The sequence below is a fragment of the Xiphias gladius genome, chromosome 13 (genome assembly GCF_016859285.1).
Source record: "Xiphias gladius isolate SHS-SW01 ecotype Sanya breed wild chromosome 13, ASM1685928v1, whole genome shotgun sequence".
Taxonomy (NCBI): Eukaryota; Metazoa; Chordata; class Actinopteri; order Istiophoriformes; family Xiphiidae; genus Xiphias; species Xiphias gladius.
The window spans coordinates 12,963,975-12,990,308 of NC_053412.1; the positions used below are offsets into that span (position 1 = coordinate 12,963,975).

Below are 26,334 nucleotides of genomic sequence, written 5' to 3' on the forward strand. Positions count from 1 at the left end.
TCTCCGATTCTATTTCTCTCCCTAGACGGTGGAACTGAAAGCAGTTTGTGAAGAGAGCGTGTGTTGGCATGGTGTCATCAGGGAGCGCTTACACTGGTGGTTTAACTGCAGTGCAGAAGAAGTACTAACAAAGGAAAGAGGAGAGGGGGAGCTATGTACAGTGACTCCATCATCTGGCAGTCTGGTGCCCGGCCAGTCCGTCTGCTTATTGGTCAGCATCAGGCCTGAGGCTATCAGAACAGGTGAGAAGTGATTGGACACGCACACACAAGCGCGTGCACACACACACGCACAAATTATGATGGATTACTTTATTTCTTGTTGGCTTCCCCTTTTTCACACACATACACTTAGATCACTGTAAATTACTTTTTTCTCTCACAGACATGCTCATACCACAGCATCCCAATTTATTTGTATCACTTGACCCCTTTATCCCACACACACGTCAGGGGAAAAACTGGATAATAAACAAAATATGTCACATCTTAATAGAGTGTACCGTCCCTCAGAGTATAATTTCACATGGACTAAAACTAAGATGAATCTAAATCTAAATTAAAATAATACTCAGTTGATGAATATTGTCACGCAGTTTAAACCTTTGAGTCATGGGTAATAATCTTTAGTGATGAACCATACATGTGGAATTGGATTGGAATTGGAATGTTTCGCTCTTGAAACCAGACTCTTAAAACAATACTTAATCTTGTCAAACTAAGAGCCACCAGAAACAGGTCAGTGCTTCTTTTGGTCCAGTAGTTTTACTTTTTCACCCCAACTCAGATTATAGCAATGGCTTGAAAGAGCTTTACAACATTTTTAGATTTAATCCCATCAGAAGGACCTATATTAATATCTCAATCCACAGTACACGGTAATTTAAATATGAGATTTTGTATTTACACGCATAATCATTACATATTGATTTTGAATTTAAAAACTGAGGTATGATATAATCACAACTGCTGACTGATCCAATTGACCAAAAGAAATGAATTACGAAATAGGAAACACTGACAGTCTTTAGAATTTTGGACTGATTTTGCTGGCTTTTTCTCGATATGGTATTAAATGATGTTTCTCAGCCTTAAGATGGGTTTATACTTGACACATGGAGTTACTGTACATTTTGTTTTGAGTTATATTTCACCATTGAATTTCACCAATTTGTTTGTTTATTTGGCTGTATCACAGCAGCTGTTCTTCCTGGTGTCCATATAGAAATATTCACTCTGACAATACAAATCGACTGCTCTTAGACACAACTTACAATTACATAATTGTTACTGGCTATGACAATACAACATGACGCAGCAACATTCATATCGAAATTAACTCAACAAATTAGAATGGCATGATATAAGCACAATATAAAAATATCGTTATATGTATAACATAGTATTATATTAATCTGTTCTATCATTATGACAAAGACTAAAAGGTAAAAATTGATTAAGTTTATCTGAATTCTCAGAAGATGCGTTTTCAATAATATATTAAAACTAGACAGAATATTCTTGATAAATCTGTCTAGGGAGTGAATTCCATTCATTGTTTGATATATAACATTTGGATATATAACATTTGGTTATATATCTACCACCTTTCCATTAAATAATTATGTGTTTGAATCAGTTGTTTAACTGTATCTTGTGACCAAAATTTCCCATTTTTGTTTTACACTTCTAGATCAGTAATTATTTTTTTGTTTGAGGTGGTTCCCAGAAGTTTTGCTTCTTCATCCTGATTAACACATCATTCATAAATGGATCAAAAATCACTTTTGTATTCAAAGAATAATTTGTTCCAAATACAATTCTCTGTATTTTGTTCATTCTCATGAATCATTTAAAACTAATTTATTACAATTTATCCACTCAACCACAGATTTTTAACTTCCAATTTAAAACTGAATTAATCCATGAACTGTAGTTGCCAACGTGTATATTGATGAATACCCGTTGGTAGCACCACCACAATACTAGACGCAGTATCATATGTTATCATATTTACATGCTTTCATTGATTTTGTGATATTGAGCGACACTGGGCTATGCATGTATTTATAGATCTGGGGTTATATCCAGCTAACTTCTTTCGTTGTATATTTTCTCTCCTAGTGTCTGGCAGATTAACCAGACTGTCCCTCCCTCTTTATATCAGAGATGAGGGCGCGGAGGGGATGGGGGAAGGGGAGGGACATCAGCCTTACCAAGAGCTGTCGATCACCATTACTCTCCAGCTTCCCAGAATCACCATCCACCCCCCTCAAATCCTTCTTACCCCAGTACCCCTGGAAAGCGACGCATTGGCCACACTCACCTTGCTAGCAGTAGGATATCCAAGGTTAGTTTACACACACCCACATGGTGATCTAGGTCACTTGTGGGGACATTACATAGACTTGCATTAATTTCCTGGAGACTTAACCATAACCACTGCTTGCCTAACCCTAACCTTTACCCTAGCGTTAACCACTGTTTCTACTAGCCCGAGGCTTATTGCCAAATCTGATCCACTAACTTGCATTTTATGAATTCCTGAGTTTTGATTATTTGGATCATGAAACAGAGACAACTGCTTTGCAATCAAAGATTTAGTCGTCAGCTTTTTGGGTAGGCTGAGCAATAACAATGATGGGTTTTTATTGTATTTACATTTTCCCAGTGTGTGGCAATTTACCAGCTGTGTTTAGCTGTTGGAGCTAAATGAATGCATTGGAAACAAAGCCACACTGATACACACACTCATTTCAGTGGGATTTTTATCAATCAGGCCAGGACTCGTTAACTGGCAGGTTTGTACTCATGTTGGATTTTGCTTACATTGTAAGCCAACAAGTTAATCCCCATTCCTCGGTGGTTTCATTGTCGTTCAGATTTCAAATCTGGCTGCACTATTACAGTTCTGGCAAAATTTTCCGACCCATATCCTCATGACTGAAATGAGGAACACAGTGCATGTATAAAGATCTTTATTGTTCTCAAGAAAACATATCTAGGCTACTGTTTACACACTATAATATCTAAATATAACAAAAAGAAAAGGACTACATTGTACACAAAAAGGTGGTACATGTGAACACACTTGCTGTTGCTGTACTATCAAATTTAGGATTTTCTATTACCACTTTACCATTACTTACATAAAGCACTGTAAACTACAGCTGTCAACCTTTCTTCATACATTTTCGTCTCCACCTTATATTTACAATTTTGTTACTTCTTAATTTTTTTAGGAACTGGTCTTCATGTAATGAAATTATTTTCTTAAAAACAATAAACTAGAAAAAGGTTTCATTCTGTTTTTTTACACTTACCATAATACAGAGACAATCCCAGTAAAAGTAGTTGATGATATAAGGATAAATCTGATTACCTATAAACTTTCAGGTTATACTTGATCTGAGTGCTGTTTTTGATACAGTTGATCACCAAATTCTTTATAATAGATGGAGAGAACACATGGCTGGTTTGGAAATGTTTTTAACTGATTTGCCTCTTGTCTTTCACAAAACAATGAAATAACTTAGCAGGTTCCCCAAGAACTGATTTTAGAGCCACTACTTTTTAATCTGTATATGTTACCACTTGGCAGTGGCATTAGGAGATACGACATCTCTTTCCTTCATAGCTATCCTGATGACACACAAATATTCTCAAATTGTCATTTTTCTCTCAGCACTAAAGGACTTCTTGTTTATGCTAACTTCAAATAAGAGTTTTGACTAAACAAATCACTGAAAGGTCCATGCAGTAGCTTTTCTGGAGCTTTTGATCATGTCACATGATTTTCAGAAGCAGAGGGAATTTGCTCATTGTCATGGATATGTAAGTATTCAAATTTCCATTTTTTCAGAGCACTTTAAGGACTTTTGAGCTATGATGGCTCAAAAAACTATCGCAACTTAAGGTCTAGTTAGTAGTTTATTTGGAGGTATTGAGTTTTTCACGTGTTGATATATCATATCAGACATTATATCTCATTAAAACCTAGCTTGGGTGTTCTATTTATATCAGATGTTCCTTCTGCACTCTTTCTTTCTATGTTTGCAGTGGAACCAGGGTATCGGCTGAAGTGGATGAAGTGAAACTGGAGAATGGGACAATGATACAGCCTGTGTCTGTCATCTTTCCTGAGGGTAACTCCATCCCTGCACAAAACCAGGACCAGGTACAGTCCCTGTACTCATACCAGTTTACACTATTATTGAAAAGCTACAAGAGGACCATCAGGACCAAAAACTGATCTTGTTGTTGTTATTTGTCTCAGTGAGGGATTTTCTGTCATGTAGTCTAAATGCAGTAAAAGGAATTTGCACCATGTTTGGTTTAATGGAGAGTTGCAGTGTTAGAGACATTTCCTCAAAATAGTCCCTGATGGGGAAAAACTCACACCTCGTCAATAACTTTTATCTCAAAGACCCAGCCACAGTAATGGAAAAACTAAAATAAGTGAATTGTTACTGCTGCAATATTTTCCGAGGACTGTATTTTCTAAGACTGCATTACTGTGTTTCCACAGGAAAGCAAAAAATATGTTATGCATTTATGTCTCTTCAGTCAGGTTTTTAAGATCTTGAAGCAGTGTGAGTGAAACCCAATTTTGCACATCTGTCACTGAATCCATCCGGTGATCAAATGAAAAAACCTGGATTAAAATGTGTGAATGATTTTCCTGACTGACACTTCAACAGAAATACCCTCATGATCTGTGAAATTGTCCCACTTTTTTTATTCTGTCTGTATAGAGACATCTAATAAGCATCTGCAGCCAGGAAGCCAATGTGACCTCTCTGATCTGCAGTGTCTCCTTCTGTTCTGCTGTTCCTCTGTCCCTCTGCACAACTGTCACATTCACTGACCACCTCGACAACAGGTAACATGCTGTTGTGGAACACCCCTCTTCACATCTCTTTCTCTTGTCTCTTTGTATTTTATTTCCTACTCTCTTCCTTTGCCCCGCTTAATAATCATCCTTAAAAAAAAAAGGTAAAATCCCTCTCGCCTTTGTCCATTGATTGGTGATTCTAGGGTCAGTGGAATTCCAGGGGCTTACCCCAGAGATCTTTGAATGAGTCTGGGGTCATGCTTTGATTGTTAAATACTGCAATATCAATAAGTGATATATTATTCTTATTATTAATATTGTTATTGTTAATATTATTATTTCAAACACACAGTTTTAACATATGAAGCAAATTAAAAATGTAGCTGTAATTAAAACAACGTACGATAATCTCACCCTGATCTGTATTCAGTTTGATTCCCTCTTTTATTTATTTTCAGTGACCTAAGGTTGCCACCTTAGCGTATGGAATAATAAATTCAGTAAGCAAAAGCAACATAATCCAAAATGCCACCAAGGCACTCATTAGAAAAAGTAAAACTAGCTACCATGGTGAAGTTAGCATTTTGGATACTTTTTTAAACATAGCTGTCCCATGATGTGTTCACTTAGCTTGCTTTATTGTAGTGGCCGGACTGTAAGCCTGTCAGGCCAGTGGTCCTAATACTTGTGAAAGGGGCTGAGCAAAAAGACGATGCGGGGGAGGGGCTCTTGTTTTTCGTTCCGTGAGTGTTTCGCTCTGATCATTCTGTTCAAAAACAAATTGGTTCCTGTGCAGCTATGTACTGAGTTTAGTACAGAAAATGTTAAGTAAGATGGACAATAAAGATTTGGGGCCTTGCTAAAAACATTAAGGGCTTAAGCCTCTTAAGCCTTGTACTTTTCATGTAACCTCACAACTACAATATACATTAGGAAAGCCTTGATTTAAATCTTTAAATTTAAATTTGAATCGATCTACCAACTTGTTTTTCACTTTGACTCTGCCTCTCTCCCACCAGGTTTAAGGTTAAGTTGTGTGCGATCGCTGACAACTGTCTGTTGACAGTCTGGCCCTACATGGCCCTGCACCGCTCTGACCAACAGATAGTTCTCAAAACTGGTACTGTATAACATACACAAACACACACCCCTGCACCAAGTACATACAGTATATAGAGAAATTGGAGACTGAAGGAGTAGACCTGATGAAAGTTTTGAAAAACAGTTGGTCAGTTGTAGATGGGAATGACAGTGTCTGGTCAACCACTTTATAGTACTGAAAATCATTCAGTGCCTGAATAATTGCACATGCCACCCAAGCAGCTTCAAAATCAAAACTGTGTACAAATTATCATGAATTATTTATTATTGTGTGACTGTCATTTAGGACCCACAGCTGTGGAGGCGATCCTTCAGCGCTACCATACACCACGTCCTGCTTCTGCCCCTGTGTCATCATCCTCCTCATTTGATCACAACAGCTCAACAAACAATACCTCAGCGTCAGGTCAGAAAATGAAATGTACATTGTTTGTGTGTGATGTGTTTATGTGTCTGTTTGTAATTGCTTGAGTGCATCTTTCAACAGTGTTTGTGTCTGTCCTCTTCAGACTCCTTCCCAGACAGTGACAGTGTAAGTGGTCAGACCAACAGGGATGACGGGGTCTCTGCAGATGGACAAACCCCATCCAATCTCGGCTTCCCAGAATTCCCCACTGCCAACTCAGACGAAGGACTGTATCACCAGAATGTATTATTGGCTGTGGAGAGGTGGTTTAGTCTATTTGGCTGGCCGAGTGGACCACACCCTATCTCTGTACCACACACACTCAGAAGGTATACTCGAGATTTCCCAATAAATTAGCTCAGGGGCCACATTTGGATAACAATGTAGTCATCCATCCCTCTTTTACCATCCCTCCCATCTGTTTGTCAATCAAGTTAATCAAGCAATCCATCAACCCGTTATTCCACTCACCCCCTCTCTCCCTACAGAGTTGTGTCAAAAATTCATTCCAGTGGACGTACTTACCGTGTCTCTCAAAATAAAGACTGCAGGTGAGTATGTGTGTGGTGAATTTTCAGTACAAAACCTTTGAGCAGATAGATAAAGTAGATAGTTAGGTGCCTTAAGCAGTCTCAAATTATTAAACATTATACTGCAAACTAATGAAGCTGACATATTTATCATTATGTCAATAACATAAAAGTACATGTTTAAATTTAGTCAACAACCATGATGAAACCAGGTAATAGTTTAAGAGTGTGAACATTGAGGGCAGGATCTTTTTGTCTTATATGGAGAGTTCAAAAAATAGCAGGGGCTCTCGGGTTTTTAAATGGCAGTGGCCTGTATACCCAGGTTTGTATTCATTATTTATCATACAAGATGATACTTTAACTGAAACTCTGCTAGGATTAAATTCAATAATGTCATTGATCTGGCTCCAGATGCAAAGGACTTAATTATATTGTATTGTTGTGTCTAGGTCTGTAGTGGACATGCTTCATCACCTGACTGGCAAATGGATTCCTGGTATTCCTCGCTGTCAGACATTTTCCAGTGATAAAGACCAGCGCACTAATCAGCTGTTTCAACAGCATGAAGCTATGCTTGCTTTTCTCAGGTAGGCTTTATACAAACAGGTGCACTGCTACAATGTGTTTGAATAAGTGTCTGAGTCAGTTTTATGTAAAAGTCACAATAACAAAAAAGGTCAGACCTAGTAACATTTCTGTGAATACCGTCAGCAGTACAAGGTAAAACTTTCACAGACACAAGTTAAATGCATTCCAAAAGAAAAACACTTTAATAAACTATGAGTCACTGGGAATGAGCTAATTTTAAGTAATTGAGAAAATCCTGTTCATTCCAGATAAGTCTTGAAATAAAAATACATTTTAAAAAAGTTGAAAAAGTGCAGTAATAATCAGATTCTCTTGTTCACCAGGGACCTGTCTTCCAAAAGTGATTTGCAAGCAGTTTATAAGCAGACTGCAAATGGTGGCAATGCATACTCATGCATGGGTCACAAGTGTGGTATTAGTTTTGATTAGTGAAATACATTGCTGCTTGTATGTTGCAAATTTGGTAAAAAAAGGCCACTGAGGTCAATTATCACACAAGAATTGTGGCTCTTTCCTTTGTTGTCCTTTTATGTCTGAATTAGGCCATGAGGCACATTTAGGTAACAGAAACATACAGTGTGTCTGAATGGCAAAATGCTATTACTTTAACAGATCGATGAAGCCAGCAATGTTACATGTTCCATGTCTGAAAAAGACTTCAATGACATTTTGAAAACTTGTTGGGGCCACTGTGAATTTTTTCTGTTCATTGTAATTGTGTGTTCAGGGTGCAGGGAGCATGTCTGTGCCACATCAGACCAGAGTACTTGCTAGACGTGCAGGAGTTCAAACACTGGTGCTCCCTGCAGGTATAAATACTCATGCGCACACAACATTTTGGTCCGAGACCTACACAACGTAAATGAAATTACATGTCCTCTAAATCAATTTTTAGAGCAATGGGAGACTGAAAATAATTGCTTTACTGTGGCAAATCTGCTAACAATGAAAAACTCCTGGTCTTACTCAGAGTCTCTCAATTTCATTCACACACAAAGTCCATTTGCAGCATCTAATGCCCTATGTTTGTTTGTGGTTCTCTCAGTCAAATGAGGAAGAACATGGTCAGAACTACAGCAGTGTTGACTACGAGTCTCTGAGCAAACGATCCTGGACTGATGTGTTGCTACAAATATACAAGGTGAAAAACATTTTACTGGCTCTCCCTTTTTATCCCTGTCTTTATCCATTCCCACCTTTATTTTGTTATGTGTATATTCTTGGAAATCACTTCATGTTTTAAGGTATGCTTTGATCTTGTTGAAGTGCACTATAGTTAAGACGAGTCTTAACGAGTAAGGTACATTTACTGTATGTGCTAATGTTCCTCACCACTGTGACTAATAGAATACAGCAACACGTTTCCTCTGTCAATGCCTTGTACAATTTTATAGTTTCACTTCCTCTTTATTTATATGTCTTTCTCCCCCTTCATTGGTAGTGGTTTTCAGAAATAATTCATCATCAATCATAGGTTGAAAGAAGACACTTTGACTCAACCAAGGGTTTTTAACTCTTAACGATTTAGTGGAAGCCTGAGGACATTTTTGTGCTGGGAAACACAGCTTACTGATGTGTCTGCCTGTGTGTATGTAGAATAGTGCTAAAAAAGCAAAAATTTCATCTTGTTTATCTAGTATTGTATATTCCTCTGCACATGCCTAGGTGTTGGTCTTGTGTCGTGTGTCAGAGAGTGGTCTGACCACAATTCTAAACCCGGAAGACGTAGCTGGAATCCTCCCCGTCAATTCGCAGCCACTGTTCAGTACTGTGTACTCTGCCTGGGAGCTCCAGTTGCTCTCATGGCTCAACAAGCACTATCAGAGCATGAGGAAGACTGTCTGGGGTACAGGTAGGGGACATAATGTACACAAGCATGCACAGCTTTTTTTTTCTTTGCTTTTTTTCAAGATTCAAGATTTAAAGGGTTTACTGCAAGTCTAACATTAACATTTTGTAAATGCTCAGTGCAAATATTCAGAAGTGCAAGGCAATGCAAATGATTTGCAGAGGTGTGCTCAGCAAGGCTGAGGATATACAGAAGACAGAGATCACCATTGTGATGGCTTGAGGAAAGATGCTTTTTTTTTTTACTCTTTCTGTGTTAGACTTGGGGATGAAAAAGGGTCCGCCAGAGCCACTCTCTATAGGGCTCTACAGGTCTGAGCACACAGGTTCCCATACCACTTGAAGATTCCACTATTAAGATGCTTTCCACAGCACCAGAGAAGCCCCAGAGACAATCTAAATTTACACACCTTTATCGCTAAGATGTCTGTGAAGACCGTGTCAGATTCAGTTGTTTATCCTCTCCACAAGTGTCTTGTTGATATTCAGGGGAGTGTAGTTCCTCTGATGCTTCCTCCCAAAATTCAAAACTACCTCCTCGGTTTTGCTAACATCTAGTAAGATGTTGTTGTTGCATAATTGTGACAATTCCCTCACCTCTTCCAGGTAGGCCTTCTCATCATAGTTGGTGATCTGGCTTATCACTGCTGTGTCATCAGCAAACTTTTTAGGGGGGCATTTTCCTCTATTTGACAGTCAGGAAAGAGACAGGAAGCAAAGGCAGGGAGAGAAGGATATGAAATGCAACAAAGGTCCCTGGCCCGGGAATTGAACCATGGACTCCGCGGTATGCGCCTTAAACAGTAGGCCACTAGACGCCCCATGTCATCAGCAGACTTGAGATTGGAGTTGGAGCGGATCCTAGCCACACAGGACAGGACATTTTTAATTGTAAAAATAATGTTAAGTGATCTACCAAATGAGCATTGTCCATTTCGAATGCCGAGATATTGATTGAGATCTATGCCATTAAACAATTACACTGTACTGTTAAAAGTCTACAGTACTGTGTATCTCAGCTGCTCAGTGTTTTGTAAAGAAACGTTTTTCTGTGTTTTTCATCATTTCTGAGGTTGTTAGATAATTTAGCAGCTTTTGTGACAATACAGCTTCAATTTCTGCATACTCTGTGTGCTGAGCATATTTTAAAATGTTTAATATTTCAAACTCTTCTGTGACAGTAATTTATTTTTATGTGGTATTTTTGTAACTTCAAGCTTTTTCCAAAAGTTTGGTTGGTTGGTTGGTTGGTTTTTTTTTTCATTTAATATATTATGCATTTCATATTTCATTCGGTCTGAATTAGGACAGACCTTGTTGAAGTATTTATTTAACACTGGAAACATAATTTCATATTCTTCTGTAAGGCTTGAGGTTAGATTTTTTTTTTTCCCCATTACCTGTCAATGCCTTAATATGGATTACGGATTGAGAGGTAATTTCTGCATGGTACTGGTTTGCAGGTGGCATCCCTTCAGCACGCTGGATAGTGAATTTTGACCTGGACTTGACAGACGGACTGGTTCTAGCTGCTCTGCTTGCTGCCTACTGTCCTTACCTGGTCAGTGTTTTGTGTACATGTGTCTTTGAGTGTGTGTGTGTGTGTGTGTGTGTGTGTGTGTGTGTGTGTGTGTGTGTGTGTGTGTGTGGGGTGTGTGTGGGTGTGTGTGTGTGTGTTAACTTTGTGAAGACCCTTTTCACTGTGTGTGAGTCAGTGAGGGATGGTGGCTAATGCCTGTAAGTGGCACTGTGATTGATGTGATGAAGACACAATTAGTTCTGAACAAGGTTAGGAAAGTGTCTTATCATGCTAAGCACCATTTTGTGTGTGTATACAAGTGTGTGTGAGGGACCACAACTCGCTCTGAATTTTTAGTGGTATTAGTTATACCACCAGTAGATATGTTTTGCTTGCAAGAGTTTGACAAGGAAATTTTGACCAAAATTCCAAAGATGTCTTTTAAAACCAAAACTCGGCAACAGAGTGGCAGAAAAAGGAGCGAGATCATCCAACTGAAACATGAAGTTACAAATGAACCTTGTCATATTTGTACATCCCACTTACCCACTGCATTTCTAATTAGATCTGCAGCCACTTCCGGAGGATGTACACAACAACTAGAAGCCTGGAGCAGATCCTCCACAACAACATCATAGTGGTCCAGTCCTTAACTGTACTTTCTCTCAACATAGATATGCAGGTAAAAAACCAGAGGAACGTTTTATAAAGCAAGATTACTAGTTAATCCAGGCCTACTTCAGTAAATCAGGCTTATTTTCAGAAAAAGGAGGTATAAACGAGTCTGACCTAAATTACCATGGAAATGTATACTTCCAGAATAGGCTGGTCCTGGTCAGGTTAGTTTTCAGGCTTTGCGTCACCTCTGTCTTAACCAGTGTTAAGCAAAACTGAAAGTGTTTTCTATTTTCAGTAGTTCCTTCCTTCATCTGTCCCAAGTATCCGCATTCCAGTCCACATATATGCTTACAAATGCACAGGTAAAATATAAGATTTTTGGTTCAACTGCAACAGCGAGGCCAGCCATAGAAACGCGAATGTCCGTGACTGACTAAGTTACACCGTTGGTCAGCCGATTGCCGTGTGACTAAGTGCCGAAGTTACACCATTGGCCATTGATCTTTCAAAACTGGCGAAACCAGTTTCTCATACATCATCATAGGGGTGTTTATAGGCAGTGCTCCAAACTTAGAGCCATTGTTGCCAACTTTTCACACCCCCTTTAGCAAATTAAATAGTATTTAACATCATGTAACATCAAGTAACTACATAGCACACACCACCATTATTCAACATAGATGTACATAATTAATTTGCAAGACACTAAGTCCTTTAAGATATCTAGTAACCAGCTAGGGGGGTCCATGGGCATACTTCATCATGTATATTATTGCAGGAAGAATTTTTAAAACATGATTTGGGGAAGCAGACATTAGTTTGCATAGTTGGTCATTGGCAAAAAATAGATAAATGTTTTGGATGTTTTAAACTGTAAAATAACTGTGGGGCTGAGGCATAGCCCACATTTTCCTCATATGACATAGGCCTGTTACTTTGACAGCATTGCCTGTTTTAGTTTGTGTTTGCAGATGGCTCTGCCGTAAAAAGCGCAATGTAAATATAGACAATTTATTCATTTGTTCATCCCTTAAGCCCATAAACGTCTGTGTGGCATATATGGAAAATGCAGCGCATTCAGTGGACTTTGTGATATTTACTGCGCAATCATCAAGTTGCTTCCACCGGTGTTTTCCAAAGTATCCCATCTAATGAGGATGTCCCCTATTTGTGAAGTCAGTTTTAGTCTAAATGTGTTTTTTTCATCAATTAATTCGCTAATATTTGTCAAACACTGAAGACGACTCTCCACTCGCTACTCAGCAGGACACAACCTCTCAGTTGAACGCGCACACAAACACACACATTCATACAAAGCACGTGGGGATGGGACTGATACAGACAGATAGGCATGTTTCTCTATCATCATGCTTGCATTGTTTTAAAGCAGAGGTTAGTCTTCGTAAAACGTACATGAATAGTGAATTGCAACTTGTTAATTAAAACTGTTTTATTACAATAAAAATGAATATAATAAAGTAGCTGGCTGGATTTAAATGAGTAGTTGGCTGTTTGGCCAGCAGCCGGCGCTTGTGGAAAGCTCTGGCTTTAGCATACTGGATCAAAATGATTGAATATATTATGAATATATCATCATGATTATGTCAGAGATGAGGCAGCACTTGCTATTGTCACTGTCCCCGTGTGTCCCTGTATCTGCGTGCATGTGTTCAGCCCACAGACTTGTCGGATCCTAATCCAGTGCAGATGTTAATGCTGTGTGTTCACCTGTATGAGAGGCTGCCTCAGTACCTGCCACAGCACACCATCACTCTATCAGGAAGTCTGCACAGCACTTTCAGCAAGCAGGTAACACACACACACAACTAGAACTTTGGTCTTAGAAGACACCTAAATACAAATGCATGCCTTGTAAAAGACTGAAAATGGACCTGAATAACACTGCCAGTGGGATCGCACACAGGAACACATTAACAGGATTATAAACACACACATACATTAATAGGATTATAGACTCACCCACACACACACACTAACAGGATTACAAACCCAGACAAATATAAAACTGGGTAATGATGCACATTTTCAGCTACATTACCAGCCTAACAAGAATAGATGTCAGTTTGTCATTGCTAAGCAACACAGATTTCATTGTAGTATTGTTTTCTGACAGAAGCGTTTGTTTGCAGTTCTATACGCCTGTGTTTGTGTGTATAAAACATGGCTATCTCTCTGTTTCTCTGTCCGTGTGCGTGTGCACGTGTGTGAGAAATGCAGGTGCGACTGAAAAGCCCATCCTCTAACGCTGTCAAATACCAGGCCTTCCTTTTAGGACAGGATGCCCATCTCTTCTCCCTCCCCGATGGATCGACTGTCACCATTCCACCAAAGTATCGTATACCACACCATACTTAATTATAACTCTGACGTACTTGCACCTCACTTGAGTGTTTAGGTTTTATGCTACTTCATATTTCTTCTCCACTACATTTCTAAGGCAAATATTGTACATTTTATCCCACTACATTTATTTAACAGCCGGTTTGCTAGTTAGTAGTTACTGTTAAGATTAACATTTTGCATCCAAAACATCTGATCAGCTTCAGATCATTTTATTGTCTTTAAGGAGACTTTAAAATCTCTTGCAATTTGTCTTAAAGATTGACCTTCATATAGTAAAGTAAGTGCAGTATCTCATTTTCTACCCAGTTCTACTCCCTAAGATTCAAGAATGATACACGTGAAGAGTATGCTACCTCTTTTTATGATAAGCATGGACCTAAACCTGCCAACACTCAGTGACAGAAGGTTAAAAGAAACATCTTACAAGGACAGTTTTATACTTGAGCAAGCAGTCTAGTGTTGCTTTATGCATATAACTGGATTCGGATTCATTCTGAAGTCACCTTACCTTGGGTGACTAATTTGAATTATTTCCAATTTAATCTAAGATCTAAATTTTTATGCAATTCGCTGAATATGATCTTCTCAGGACACATACAGTATATAATGAAGTGTTAACAGGCATGTTTTTCCACATTAAAGCAGAAATCATCTTGAAGTTTAGTTTCTTGTGCAATAAAATTGTAATTATGAAAAACTGTTGCATGCCTTTGTAGTCTGCATCAACAGCAGATACTATACTAAAATTGGTATCGTTAGTGCGTAAGTGCTGTATTGCATGTGTACTTCCAAAATAACTTGTTTTAAGCAGACCTATGCCCGGCAAAGAATAGGAAAAATCCTCCTCGGCTTCTGCAGCTCAGAGTTCAAATTGAATAAATTTAGTTTTGTCTTGAGACTGTAGCTCATTAAAATGTACCAGTTATGCCCTCAAGTGAGGCCTCTTTATAAAAATAGCCAGTGTCCCATTTTGGATCCCTAGCTTTACTTTCAAAAATGCTGTCTTTAAGGACAGTGCTATTATGGAGAAACATAGAGTTAAATTCTGTAGATTTATTACTATTATTCCTTTTAACTCCCTGAAAATGGGAGGCTGTACTCTAAAATAATCACTTTTTGGAATTCTGATTCTTGATTGAACACGAGCTAAATAATCAGAGATCTTATTGTTGGCTGTGATGACTTTCACAGGGCGAGCACTGAACTGACTGTCCAGTATAGCTGCTCTTTCCTGCAGCCAATGGAGGCAGTCCTTCTGCTCATCTCCAGCTCTGCTTTTGGTCTGCGTGGCACCACTCTTGCCTTCAATCTAAAGACACATGTCAGTCACATCAGACCCATAGTGAGTATAATTAACTAAAAGGCTGGACTAAGCTAGAGTGTAAACTTGCTAACACTCTGTCTGACTAAATCACTTATTAGCGTACTGTGTCTATCAGACATCACGTATCATTTGAGTGCCGTGTCTTTCTGAAGACTTACTGTTACATAGTTTTGTGGCTGCAGCCGTAGGCTGATATAACTAGATGAAGGACTGTCTGCTTTGTACTATCTCTCCTTAGAACACTGTCAAGTGTATGTCTCCATGCTACCAGCTGAGAGTGATCCAACTGCCAATAACTAACACTTTCAGTGAGGAAGCTAAGTTCAGGTAGGTGTCTGGTCCACAGATTTTTGTGACTGTTTACAATCCCCTCTGGACAGAAAGGTGAAAACGTTAAAGGGTCTGTGAACCCAATTTATGAAAAAAAAAAAAAAACCCAATCCTTTTCCACTTAGTAGAATCAACCTATCCAGATAGCTTTGGTTTTATTTATCCAGGGTTGAGAAACCGTATCTGTCTGTGAGATTTCTGTCAACACCCAAGTACAATGGAGTATAATTTTGTTTGTGTTGCTTACTGCGATTCCAGAAATAAAATCCCAGTACGCTCTGCTTTTTGTGTTCTCTGTTGCTAAATTCAAGAATCTCGGCTGTGTGTGTGCTTAGGGTGGTGCTGGTGGAGTCTACGTTCAACCCACTGGAGCCAGAAAAGAAAAAAGACAGCCTCTTTCAACAGGCCTCCTCCAAAGCCAAGTAACACATGCATTTTTTACACTCAGCACAGGGACAGCTAAGATACACACACGCATACACACATGTGCACACACAAACACAATCAAAGGTACATATACCTTTATAGTTTATACCTAGTTAAAAGTGCTTGAATTAAAGGATAAGGCTAGTGTTATTCTATTTTTTTCCATTGTCCACAAATCTAATGAAAACACCTAGACCAACAATGTGTTAATCTACCTCCATACTTTCTGGCTTCCCTATTCTCTCTGTGATGCTCAATCCCATTGGCTTTTACTGAAGGCATATATCTTTAGAACCATCTCCTAAATATATAGTTTCATTTAAAAAAAAAAAAAAAAAAAAAAAAAAAAGGCCTAGTAACTTTCTATTTTCAGCGGCAGATTAATTCACATTTGATGCTCAATGAGTCTTTCTGGCACCAGTACGTCTATGTGGGACTGAGTCAAAAAAAATTACAGCCCGTGTGTCCACAATAATTAGGGACATGGCACACAGTGCAACAGTGTGGCTCACTGATGTGTTTTTAATAGTTTATTTAACAATGGAACTCTATAGCACAGAGGAATGTGATATATCAGGCTTTTTATACACACACAACATTTGTTAGTGTGATCAATTCGTTGTTGGTTTGAAGAAATAAGAGAAGAACCATATAGAATATGCAAGTTTAAGTTCACTCACAAAATGGAAAAGGAATAAATCATTTTAAACAGATTTTCAGCCAGATTTTATGTGTCTTGCAGATCAATTTCGATCGATTTTACTTTTCCTGCTGAGAGAGGACATTGAAAATAAATTAAAACTCTGGTGGCAAGTACAAAACATCAGTGAAACTATAGAATATATGTGCTGCAGGTGATATTCTTACAATCCAATTTGAAAATGTGAACCTATAATATATTCCAATTTAAAGGGAGTAAGCAATATTAGTCTGTGTTCCAATTTTTTTTTTTTACATTTTATTTACTCAGGACAATGATTACATGGTACGAGGAGCACAAACAACATACACAATTCTACAGCTACAAACAAAAAAGCTCCATATTAAATTAAATTCTCTGTGCACAGTAGAAGTAGCTTTCTTTACAATAACTTACGAGAGCTTATTTGGTAAAAAGAAAGGGTGCTCCTCCTGCTAGTCACTGCTTCAGACAGAGAAGTAAAGTATGAGGGTTTTTCCTCAGGACAGCCCTGGGCTGTCATCAAAAATAGCTGGTTAGTATGCATCTCTCACCATCTGAGATGTCTTCAAAGCCAAACATTCCAGCTCCTCCTCCTAATCAGGAGTAGACTAATGAGTATTTGAGGTAGCACTGAAGTCATCTATTGTTCACCTGAATCAGGTTGTGTGATGTGATATCCATGTATGAATGATTATATTCTTCTTCCTCCCTCGTTCAGCATAGAGAAGATGACTTCAGACAAGAGCTGTGGGGATTTGATGGCAGAGAAGCGCTTAGATCTCAGTAAGTACTAACACACAAATGCACACATACTCTGTACCCTGGGCTACCTTAATTATTGTTTATGCGTGTGTGAATGCTGTGCCTTGGTTGTGGTCTATATACATTTGTGTGTGTCCCCAGATGGTGAAGGCAGTGAGTTCCTGAGCACAGTGAGGAGTGTTTGCCTGAAGTCAGGCCAAGCAGACACTCTGAACATCCACTACCTGCCCTTCTGCCCAGGCACCAAATACTGCTCTGTGCTGCTAGTTTGCCCGCAGGTCATTGTGTCTGTCTGTGTGTGTCTGGGTTGTCTGACAATTCCCTGAAACAGTTTTTTTAAAATAATTGAATGTTAATTTTCGCTTTTGAAATTGCAGTTACGAACACTTACTGATCAGATGAAGTTTTTGATTTCTAAGACTGTAGAGAAAATCTGTAGTTCGTCTGAATGAAATCTTCATCCTGAAGTGTGTGTTTGTATGTGCGCGTGCGCATTTCTGTGTATACTGTATATGCATTTTCAACTTGTATGTATGTCAGTGCAACTTGATGCTCTTATCTACTAGACAGCATGCTGGTTCCATTATAGCAGGGTGAAATATGGGAAATGTTTTGAGCTAATACAAAAATATCTATTGCTAATTTTCTATACACACAGACTGTGAGAACAAAGATCCTTATTCCTAACACGGTGTCACTTTGGGTCAAGAATTAGATGCCTGTATGAATAGATAAAATTGATTTAAATGCAACACTTGCACAATCACTTAGAGACTGGCCAAGTTTTTCATTGCCACACATCAAGTATAGTATTACCATTACAATGTTTCCACATCATGGGGGATGTGCTGCGTCTTATAATTTGTCATACCATGATATTGGCGATATTGTAACGTGCTTAGATATTTACGTGATGACTATGTACAGCAGCAACACACAATTTCAATCATTTGAAAGTGGTTTGATACCATTGATCTTCAGAGAAAAAGAGTAGAGGCCTAATCTTACAGCTCTTACAGCAGGAAAAGAAAAAACTGCTTGCCCTCATATTATATTGTTACTTTCTTGTGTTGGTAGTTAATGTTGGAAGGGATTGATTGATTATCACATGAGATGTTCAGTTCATGGTAATTAATTAGAGCAGTGTTAGCAACTTATGCAGGTTAATTGTAATATTCAATAAACATTATCCAATTCTATATCAACAATATTAATAAAATAAATGAGACATGAATGATATGTTCTTCACTCACCAGCTGGTGAGTTAACGGCTAACATCAGTCTAGCTAACCCTAACAGCAGTTTAGCGCTGATTTAAAAAAAGAAACATATTACAGTAATGTTATATAATTTGCTAACACACAATATATGTACCTTGTGTTTAGAGTGCATGAAGATATTAAAAATCCCCTGGATGGAAACCTGAATGCTTTTAGTCCTGTTTAGACTGGAGTAGTTTTGCACTTCAGCCTCTTGTGGCCAAAATGAGTATTACAACAACAAACACTTTGGCAAATCCTGAAAAAAAATTTTTCCACTTGCCAAAACTGTTTTTCCACTTGTTTTCACAGATGAAAAAAAATTTAGGAACTTTAGCCAGATTATCCTGGCAAAACCTTCTTTTAACCTGGTCTTAAGTCATAAACAAAGGAGAGAAAACAATTTATATCAGACTTTAAAAATTGATCACCAAACTTTTTTTTTCTCACTTGACTTCAGGGCTTCCGTGAATATCAGTATTGCAGTATAAACGTTTTGTTAACAGGAAAGACCAAATACTGTATTTAACACAGGTAGTCATGTTTGATCATACAAATTACCAACCACTGTGACAAGTGACCCTCATTTATTCACAACCATGTCCGTCTGTTTGTGTGTCCCTCTAGGTAGGCGACATGGTCTACATGGTGAAGACTACAGCAGAATTGCCTCTTCCTTCCCCTCTCACTGCCAAACCTAGTTCTAACATAGTCTCCATCTCCAACAACTCTGGTATGAACACACAAATGTTTTTCCATTAATCAAACATTATGAACACTACTCGGTATTGCGCCAACATTAACATTTGAATCATCAATTATCATTCAATCATTCAAAACTTGAAAGCAAATGTCTTTGGTCCTGTTTCGAAGCCAAAAAATGAAAATCTTGTGTAACATCCTTTGTATATGTTTTTCCTCAGTGGACAAATTGTTTACTGTTATGTTCTTATCATGTTTGGTGGCAACATAAGAGCATAAGAGGCACCATTAATAATATTTGCTCTTTAGCTGTCGAGTATTCATAGTGAGTAGTGAATCAAATAATATTTTCACTGATTTTTTTCTCCACCAACAGACCCAGCTATGTTTGTATCAGTGCTAAGCCTACGCTGCAAGGTGGAGCAGGTTTGTGAGGAGGTGGTGCGTCTGCCACTGATCAATATGGCCTGGGAGCAAGCTTTGGCCATCTGGGGTCAGCACAGCATGGGTGCCGATGAACACAGGAGGCGGATGCTCACACACACTTTGTATAGCAGCACTGTGAGGGCAACCACAGCCATACACAAGTTCTTCAAACAACAGGTACACACACAGATGCACTCTGGAAAGCAGTTCTGTGGATATACAATAGAAAGCTGTGTATGGTTAGTTGGTGGCCAGGCAGGCAGGCAGGCAGGGGAGACTCCACATCCCTGTCGTCTGTATTTTACTTGGTATACCGCTTCTTCTCTTGTTTTCTGTTAGGCCCAGCTGATGAGAGTTGCTGACCACAGTAAAGTGGTAACGTATAGTGTGGAGGTGTCTTTGCCACAATACTTCACTTTACCCAGTGCTGTTAAAATACCTATAAAAGAAGACACCAGTATACCATGGGAGAATCCTGAAGGTACACACACATGCTGCACACACACATGAATACCTAAATTCCAGTCAAACTTCATTTGTTCTAAGCACAGTGGGTGAAGTTACTTTGTGTGTCATTGATCAAGCCACACTGACTGACACTTTGACGCACCCTTTTTTTTTTTTTTTTACCAAATAGCACAGGAGCAGTGGAACAAAAGGAAACTAAACTAGGAAATAAAAGTCCCTTTTGTAAATTTCTCTGTGTGTTTCCAAGACAACTGAACACCCCTGAAGATCAAACCAACCAATGACAAATTTTAAAATGATGGTAGTGTGTGGGAGCAATTTTAACAAGTTCTCTCAGCTGTCTCTGTTTTCAAACTAGTTGGGAAAAACCAACATAACTTTGTTCAGAACCTTCCTTAATATTAAGGTTTTAATATCCAAACCTCGTCCTAATAATAATACCATGAGTGTATCATAAAAAGTGGATACCAGACTTCAGAATATGGTGCCTATTTGATTGAATGAAAATTGCCACTGAGCAATGTTTTCCAGCTTTCGGGTTTATTTCTGCTCAGCGTGGCTCAGTGCACATGCGCATTAGTCTTTCACTAACTGGCCCCGGCTGCATGTTCCTGAGTTCCTCCAAATGTTTTTGATTCACTGGGGAAGTTCCTGTGATTGAAATGACCTAATAGTTTAATTCATGGTGTTCCTTCTTTTCAAAGATTGTGGCTGTGTGGACATCCCGTTACGGTTCCAGGCAGACTGTGTGGGGCAATTTACATGTCAAGTGGTCCTGAAGTCTTGGTGTGATACCAGGGTCTATATGCTGGAGGCGCTGGTTACTGCACAGGTATATGCCAGCTGATATCGGAGTTTAGTAAACCCGTGAATGGAATATTAAGTAAATACTGAAATGCTTGTTGGCTCAAGTGGTTCATGGTTAATGTTACTAAAACTATCTAATTTGTGACCACAGGGAGGATCCATGCACTTGGACTTCAGTTCACCAGCTCACCGTTCAGTCACTCAGGACATACCAGTGGTGAGCAGCAAGAGAAAATTTCTTGAGTCTGTTAATAGGTAACCTAAAATAATTTGATTAACTGTGAATGATTTTAGATATTACTTAGATAAAGAGAAACTGGTTTCTCAAAAGAGAGTGGTAATCCTGAATATACATCAACCAGAAACCGTGGTTGAAATGTGTCTTTGACTAATTAGATCACTTGACTGAAAATAATAATAATAATAAAAATTTTAGGTTACAGAAGAAGATTATGTTATGATAGTAGTTTTGTATATTAGTTTTTAACAAGTTGCCAAAATGTTTGATAATGGTGAGTTCAAGTCAAATTATAAGACCTGTGTGTCTACCCCCAGCACAATGAGACCCACCAAGACTGGAACATGCAAGCTGAGGTGTGTGGTGAAGGATTCTGTGGTCCAAAGGTTTTGAATGTACCAGCTGGGACTAGAGCCTGCTACCCCCTCACTTTTCACCCTTCTGCACAATGCATTGTCATGGTAATGCTCTTTCATTGGCATTGGTTTCATTGGCCCTGTTCATACTTGGCAGTAACAAGCGTCTTGGGTGAGCCGATCTCAAGTGGAGAGCTTTAAGTACAGGTGTGAATTCCCCCTGACCTGTTGAGGACACATTGAGATCCAATCACTCAGACCACATTCGGAGGTGGTCTGGGCCGCATATGGCCACATTCTTTTAGCGGTGTGTATGCAAATGTGTCATGGGCCACATTGAAGGACCATCTACCCAACTGACGTCTTCTGCGTACGAGGATATACGTACTCATTCTCAAAGTAATACAGTTAAGACAAATCATGTAAGCTGCTTTGTCCATGACGTCTAAAAATTTCAAAAAGCCCATAGAGATATATTACGAGTGCATCAAACATCTTGGGTGATTTGGTTTGCCTGGAACATGCCAAGGAATAGACACAGTCTCTGTTGTTTTGATCTCTTCTTCTTCTTTTAATTTCTGGCAGACAATGCATAGGGAATGCATTGCTTCCTCCCATCGGTTAAAAACGACAACTTGTGGAATTTGATGTACATGTGTATTTGCATAAAGAGTGGGGAGGTGAGATCCAATCACAAGTGGTCACTCAAGATGCATGTGGAGACGCATTCTAATGCCAGGTGTGAACTGACGTATTTAGAGCTGTCCACTATGAAGAGGGCAGTAGTTTCTTTCTTTCTTTGTGTTTTTGTAGTTGTTTTCTATCTGTCCTTTGTGTAATTCTTGCTATTTCCTAGCTTGATATACACTTTCTGATAGACTACATGACAGACTTTACAGTACGTTGGTTTCAAGTTAGTGTGTGTTCAGGATAATTCAACAGCAGCAACAATTTGGGTAAAGCCCGCTTTGAAAATCCCCTGCCACCAAGGCTCATCCACCAAGCCCTCATATTTGGCCTTTTTCTAATTAGGCACCTCCACTCCATCCTCCCTACGATCTTTCTGCTCAAGGACGATAGCTTCTATCAAAGCCTCAAGTCTTTTGATAACATTGCAGCATTGTTGCAATTTAGAATGATAGACCCCGTACAGTGTTGAATTAATGTCACTTCTGCTTTCATATATAATGTTGAAAACAATTCAAAAAAATGATATGGAGAGGGATTTATTCATTTAATCATCGGAGGACGAAAAGCTGGAACTTATTCTTTGTCCATGACTGAGAACCAAAAACATAAGGAAAATATATGAAATAAAACATTGTATTGTAGAAGTTTTGTCCCTCTATCCTTCATTTATCTTACACATTTATATCTCCACAACAGCAGTTTAAAGTAAAGTTGAAGATATGGAGGATGAAAATGACCTATCATCAATAAATTAATTAATTAATTCTGAAATGCAGGAATAAATCAATAAGGGCATAAATTAATGAATTAATACATTGATTAATACATGTAGGTAAATAACTGGGACATAAATAAAAAAAAGGGTTTTCAAATTGTTTCGACATTTCTCTCTTTTCGCATTTATTTATTTCTGTAGAGTTTGTACCACCAACCACATTAGCATACAGACAAAGAATATAGAAATTTTAAAAAAGAAAGAAAGGTAGAAATATAGTTAAGAACTAAAGTTGAAATATAGAAATACAAAAATAAATATGTAAATGTATAGAAATGAAGAAATAAATTGAAGGCATTTATTTATTTTTGTCCTATTTGGTAATATTAGTTCATTTATTTATTTTGACATTAATTAACGAATTAATTAGTTATTTAATTAATTTCTTTTTGTCCTTATATATGGGTTACTTTATTTATTTATTAACATATAATAATTTCTTTCTGTATTTATTTCAGCAGTTTTTCTATTTATTTATTTATCGTATTTATGTATTTAGTGGCGATTGTCTCTTTTCTGTTTTTGTCTTTTTTTGGTATTAGTCAGATTTTTAGTAAAATTTGAGAGGGAGGGAAGGAGAGAAAATAGAAAGAAAAAAGAAGAGAAAAAAAAGGTACTGTGCATTGGCCGGGAATCGAACCCGGGCCTCCCGCGTGGCAGGCGAGAATTCTACCACTGAACCACCAATGCATCTCTGCGTAGTAGTGGTAGGGTGGGGATTAAAAAGGACACAACCGCAGCCATTCCCTGTGCTGTTGAGTATGTTGCCTTTATCTATTGCACTAAACGGCCTCATTGGCTTATTTTTCTGTAGGGATGAAAATATACTGTAGATGCCAGCAAATACTAGCAATGACTAAAAGTAACCCAGGGTTTTCTTAGGCTTCTGGAGGGCTGAGGTGCACATTGGTAAAACAGGGCTTATAGTGAATGGATTTGAACTGCAGTTTTCTCATCCTACCATAGCCATTTGACAGTGTTACAGCACTTGGCAATTTACCAGAGTTGCTGTTCAGTCAGACGTCTTCTCTTTCTTTCATTCCTCTCTCCGAATCATTTTCTCTGACAGTTAGCATTTTTCAGTCTTTTTTAGCTCATCATCTGTGACATCCCCGGACATCTGGAGATGCTATCAACTCGTTTCAGTCGTAACCTCCTGCAGGTTAAACACTTTTAGGGCTGGCTCGGAAAGTCTCACTATAGACGGACTTGAAAAAGCTTGCTAGCCTAGCAATATTAAGGCTACAAAAAAAAAAAGAATGCAACACTCTTGTTAAACATACTCTCTCCATTCAAAAAAGCATATGTGATGTAATGAACACGTAATTGTCCCGTGCTCAAATATAAGATAACATCCACTTCCACAAACCTAATCCAGAAAAAAATAAAATATTCAGACCAACACGGTATTTTTTCAGGGCAGTAGCGAACTCTCGTAGCATAGCATATTTTTTTTTCTGTTCATCCGGTTTAGGCATTGCATAAAAACGCTTAGGTTCTGCACGTAAATTTTTGTTTAGATTTGAAAATGATTTGTCCTATAGTCACTGTCTTATCCTAGGGCCTTTAATCTATGGGGTTAAAACACAAACATTAAGGGAAATGCACTCAAGCATCAAGAAATGCTACAAAAACAAAAACACATACAAATAGGGAAGACACATGGGACAAGAATTACTACCACGGAAGTGCTCCAGGACAATAGGAGGAGTGATGGGCTTGACTGGATAAACAGCAACGTTCAGATACTTTTATGTGTCCATCAGGCTTTATGTATCTTCCCTACCCTAACCCTTTATACAGCTTTGATATTTTTTCTGGCAAGAAAGTATCCATTTAGATTATGTAGTCAGCTTATCCAAATAATGTCTGTTTGGAAATTCGTTTCAACGTTTTTTCTAAGATGTAAGGACCCTCTTACCAGGTAAGACCAGTGGTCATCTCAGCAGGTTGCAATCCTGACTGGCTGGTTAATGTTGGCCATTGTATCAGGTAGAACAGTGTTATCTTGGCAAGTCCTTTGGTAATTCACTGCTGGCTCTGTCGTCCATAGCTTTTTGAAATAAGCCATAATTCCTTTTGGACGATAAAATTGTTCTTAGAGTTTTATAATCTAATATACTATGTGTTGCTGCCAGTTTGTCTGAAGGTAAAGCTGAATCCATCATAAATTCATGTTTCATTGGACAGTTAGACAACGGCGCTGCCTCCGTGGACTTTGGGTTTCTTACGTGTGCAGATATATCATCACATTTTTTAAAAAGATTACTTTTTTGGTGTATTTGCGTTTATTGGACAGTTATTAGTGAAGAGCTGGACAGGAAACATGGGGCAGATAGAGAAAGTGTATGACATGCAACAAAGGCCCTTGGCAGAATTCAAACCATGGACGTTGCGGTTATGTGGCATCTCCTGTAACCATTTGGCCACCAGATCATTCTATATCAACACATTTTAAGAAAAATAAATATACATAAATCAAAATGAACAGAGGCAGTGTAGTGTACATTATATTACATTTAGCTTTATTTTTTAAACACATTACAGATTGGATAACAGGTGTATCTTTTTGACTGCAGCTCAGAGTCTGCTTAGCATTATTCCTCTGTGTGCAAGCTTCACATCAGTTTGTGTGTGTTTGACAGCCTGGACTTTATCCCAACCCCCACAGGGCAAGCTGTCCTTACATAATGACTGCAACGGCACTGAGCATGTGTTTACCCTTGGAGGAGTGGGAACGCACCCCCTGCCTGTGGACCATGTGGTATTACACTGCCCTGTTGGGAAGACCACATACACTCAGCTGGATGTCCCCAACTACAGCCAGAACAAACTCACGCTCAAGGTATAAGAACATATGCAAATAACTGTCACACATAATGTTGCTTCCTGAAGAGGTTTACTCTGATGCACATTCACACTCAGGAGAGGAAAGCACTCAGTCAGTTTAATGTTTGCATTTTTGCTTTCATAGAAATCAAACCAGTATTTTTTAGGTATCAGCAACTCAAGATTCTTTTGAGAAAGAAGAGCAGATTCTCACTAATTCATGCTGGAGACTCTGTCAGTAGAAGAATTTGATAAACGATTAAACGTTTAGGTAATTATTCAAGCAAAAATTCCAAACACTTCCTCTTGTCAGCTACTTAAAAATCAGGATTTGCAGGATTTATTTAATGTTCTATGATAATAAACTGAATATCTTTGGGTTTTGGATTGCTAGTCAAATAAAATAAGCCAAATCCGAAGTATTGGCACAACCGACAGGAAGAGCAATGT

At 38.4% G+C, this 26,334-nt stretch overlaps 1 protein-coding gene and 1 non-coding gene across 2 annotated transcripts in view; one reads left to right on the plus strand and one right to left on the minus strand.

Annotated features, from left to right (window-relative positions):
- Positions 1–26,334, plus strand: part of LOC120798164 (cilia- and flagella-associated protein 47-like) — a 58,578-nt gene that overhangs the window by 13,927 nt on the left and 18,317 nt on the right. The window contains exons 25-52 of the mRNA XM_040142260.1: positions 26–242; positions 2,124–2,349; positions 4,059–4,176; positions 4,754–4,881; positions 5,853–5,953; positions 6,221–6,340; positions 6,444–6,669; positions 6,829–6,891; positions 7,323–7,460; positions 8,189–8,270; positions 8,507–8,602; positions 9,127–9,313; positions 10,773–10,870; positions 11,394–11,510; positions 13,121–13,255; positions 13,685–13,797; positions 15,002–15,152; positions 15,373–15,461; positions 15,800–15,886; positions 17,291–17,355; positions 17,476–17,612; positions 19,221–19,326; positions 19,672–19,898; positions 20,061–20,202; positions 20,894–21,021; positions 21,148–21,213; positions 21,552–21,695; positions 25,727–25,900. Coding sequence (XP_039998194.1) covers positions 26–242; positions 2,124–2,349; positions 4,059–4,176; positions 4,754–4,881; positions 5,853–5,953; positions 6,221–6,340; positions 6,444–6,669; positions 6,829–6,891; positions 7,323–7,460; positions 8,189–8,270; positions 8,507–8,602; positions 9,127–9,313; positions 10,773–10,870; positions 11,394–11,510; positions 13,121–13,255; positions 13,685–13,797; positions 15,002–15,152; positions 15,373–15,461; positions 15,800–15,886; positions 17,291–17,355; positions 17,476–17,612; positions 19,221–19,326; positions 19,672–19,898; positions 20,061–20,202; positions 20,894–21,021; positions 21,148–21,213; positions 21,552–21,695; positions 25,727–25,900 — 3,681 coding nt within the window. The remainder of the gene's footprint in view (positions 1–25; positions 243–2,123; positions 2,350–4,058; positions 4,177–4,753; positions 4,882–5,852; positions 5,954–6,220; positions 6,341–6,443; positions 6,670–6,828; positions 6,892–7,322; positions 7,461–8,188; positions 8,271–8,506; positions 8,603–9,126; positions 9,314–10,772; positions 10,871–11,393; positions 11,511–13,120; positions 13,256–13,684; positions 13,798–15,001; positions 15,153–15,372; positions 15,462–15,799; positions 15,887–17,290; positions 17,356–17,475; positions 17,613–19,220; positions 19,327–19,671; positions 19,899–20,060; positions 20,203–20,893; positions 21,022–21,147; positions 21,214–21,551; positions 21,696–25,726; positions 25,901–26,334) is intronic.
- Positions 23,675–23,745, minus strand: trnag-gcc. Its single transcript has one exon. It is a non-coding gene; the product is annotated as a tRNA-Gly (tRNA).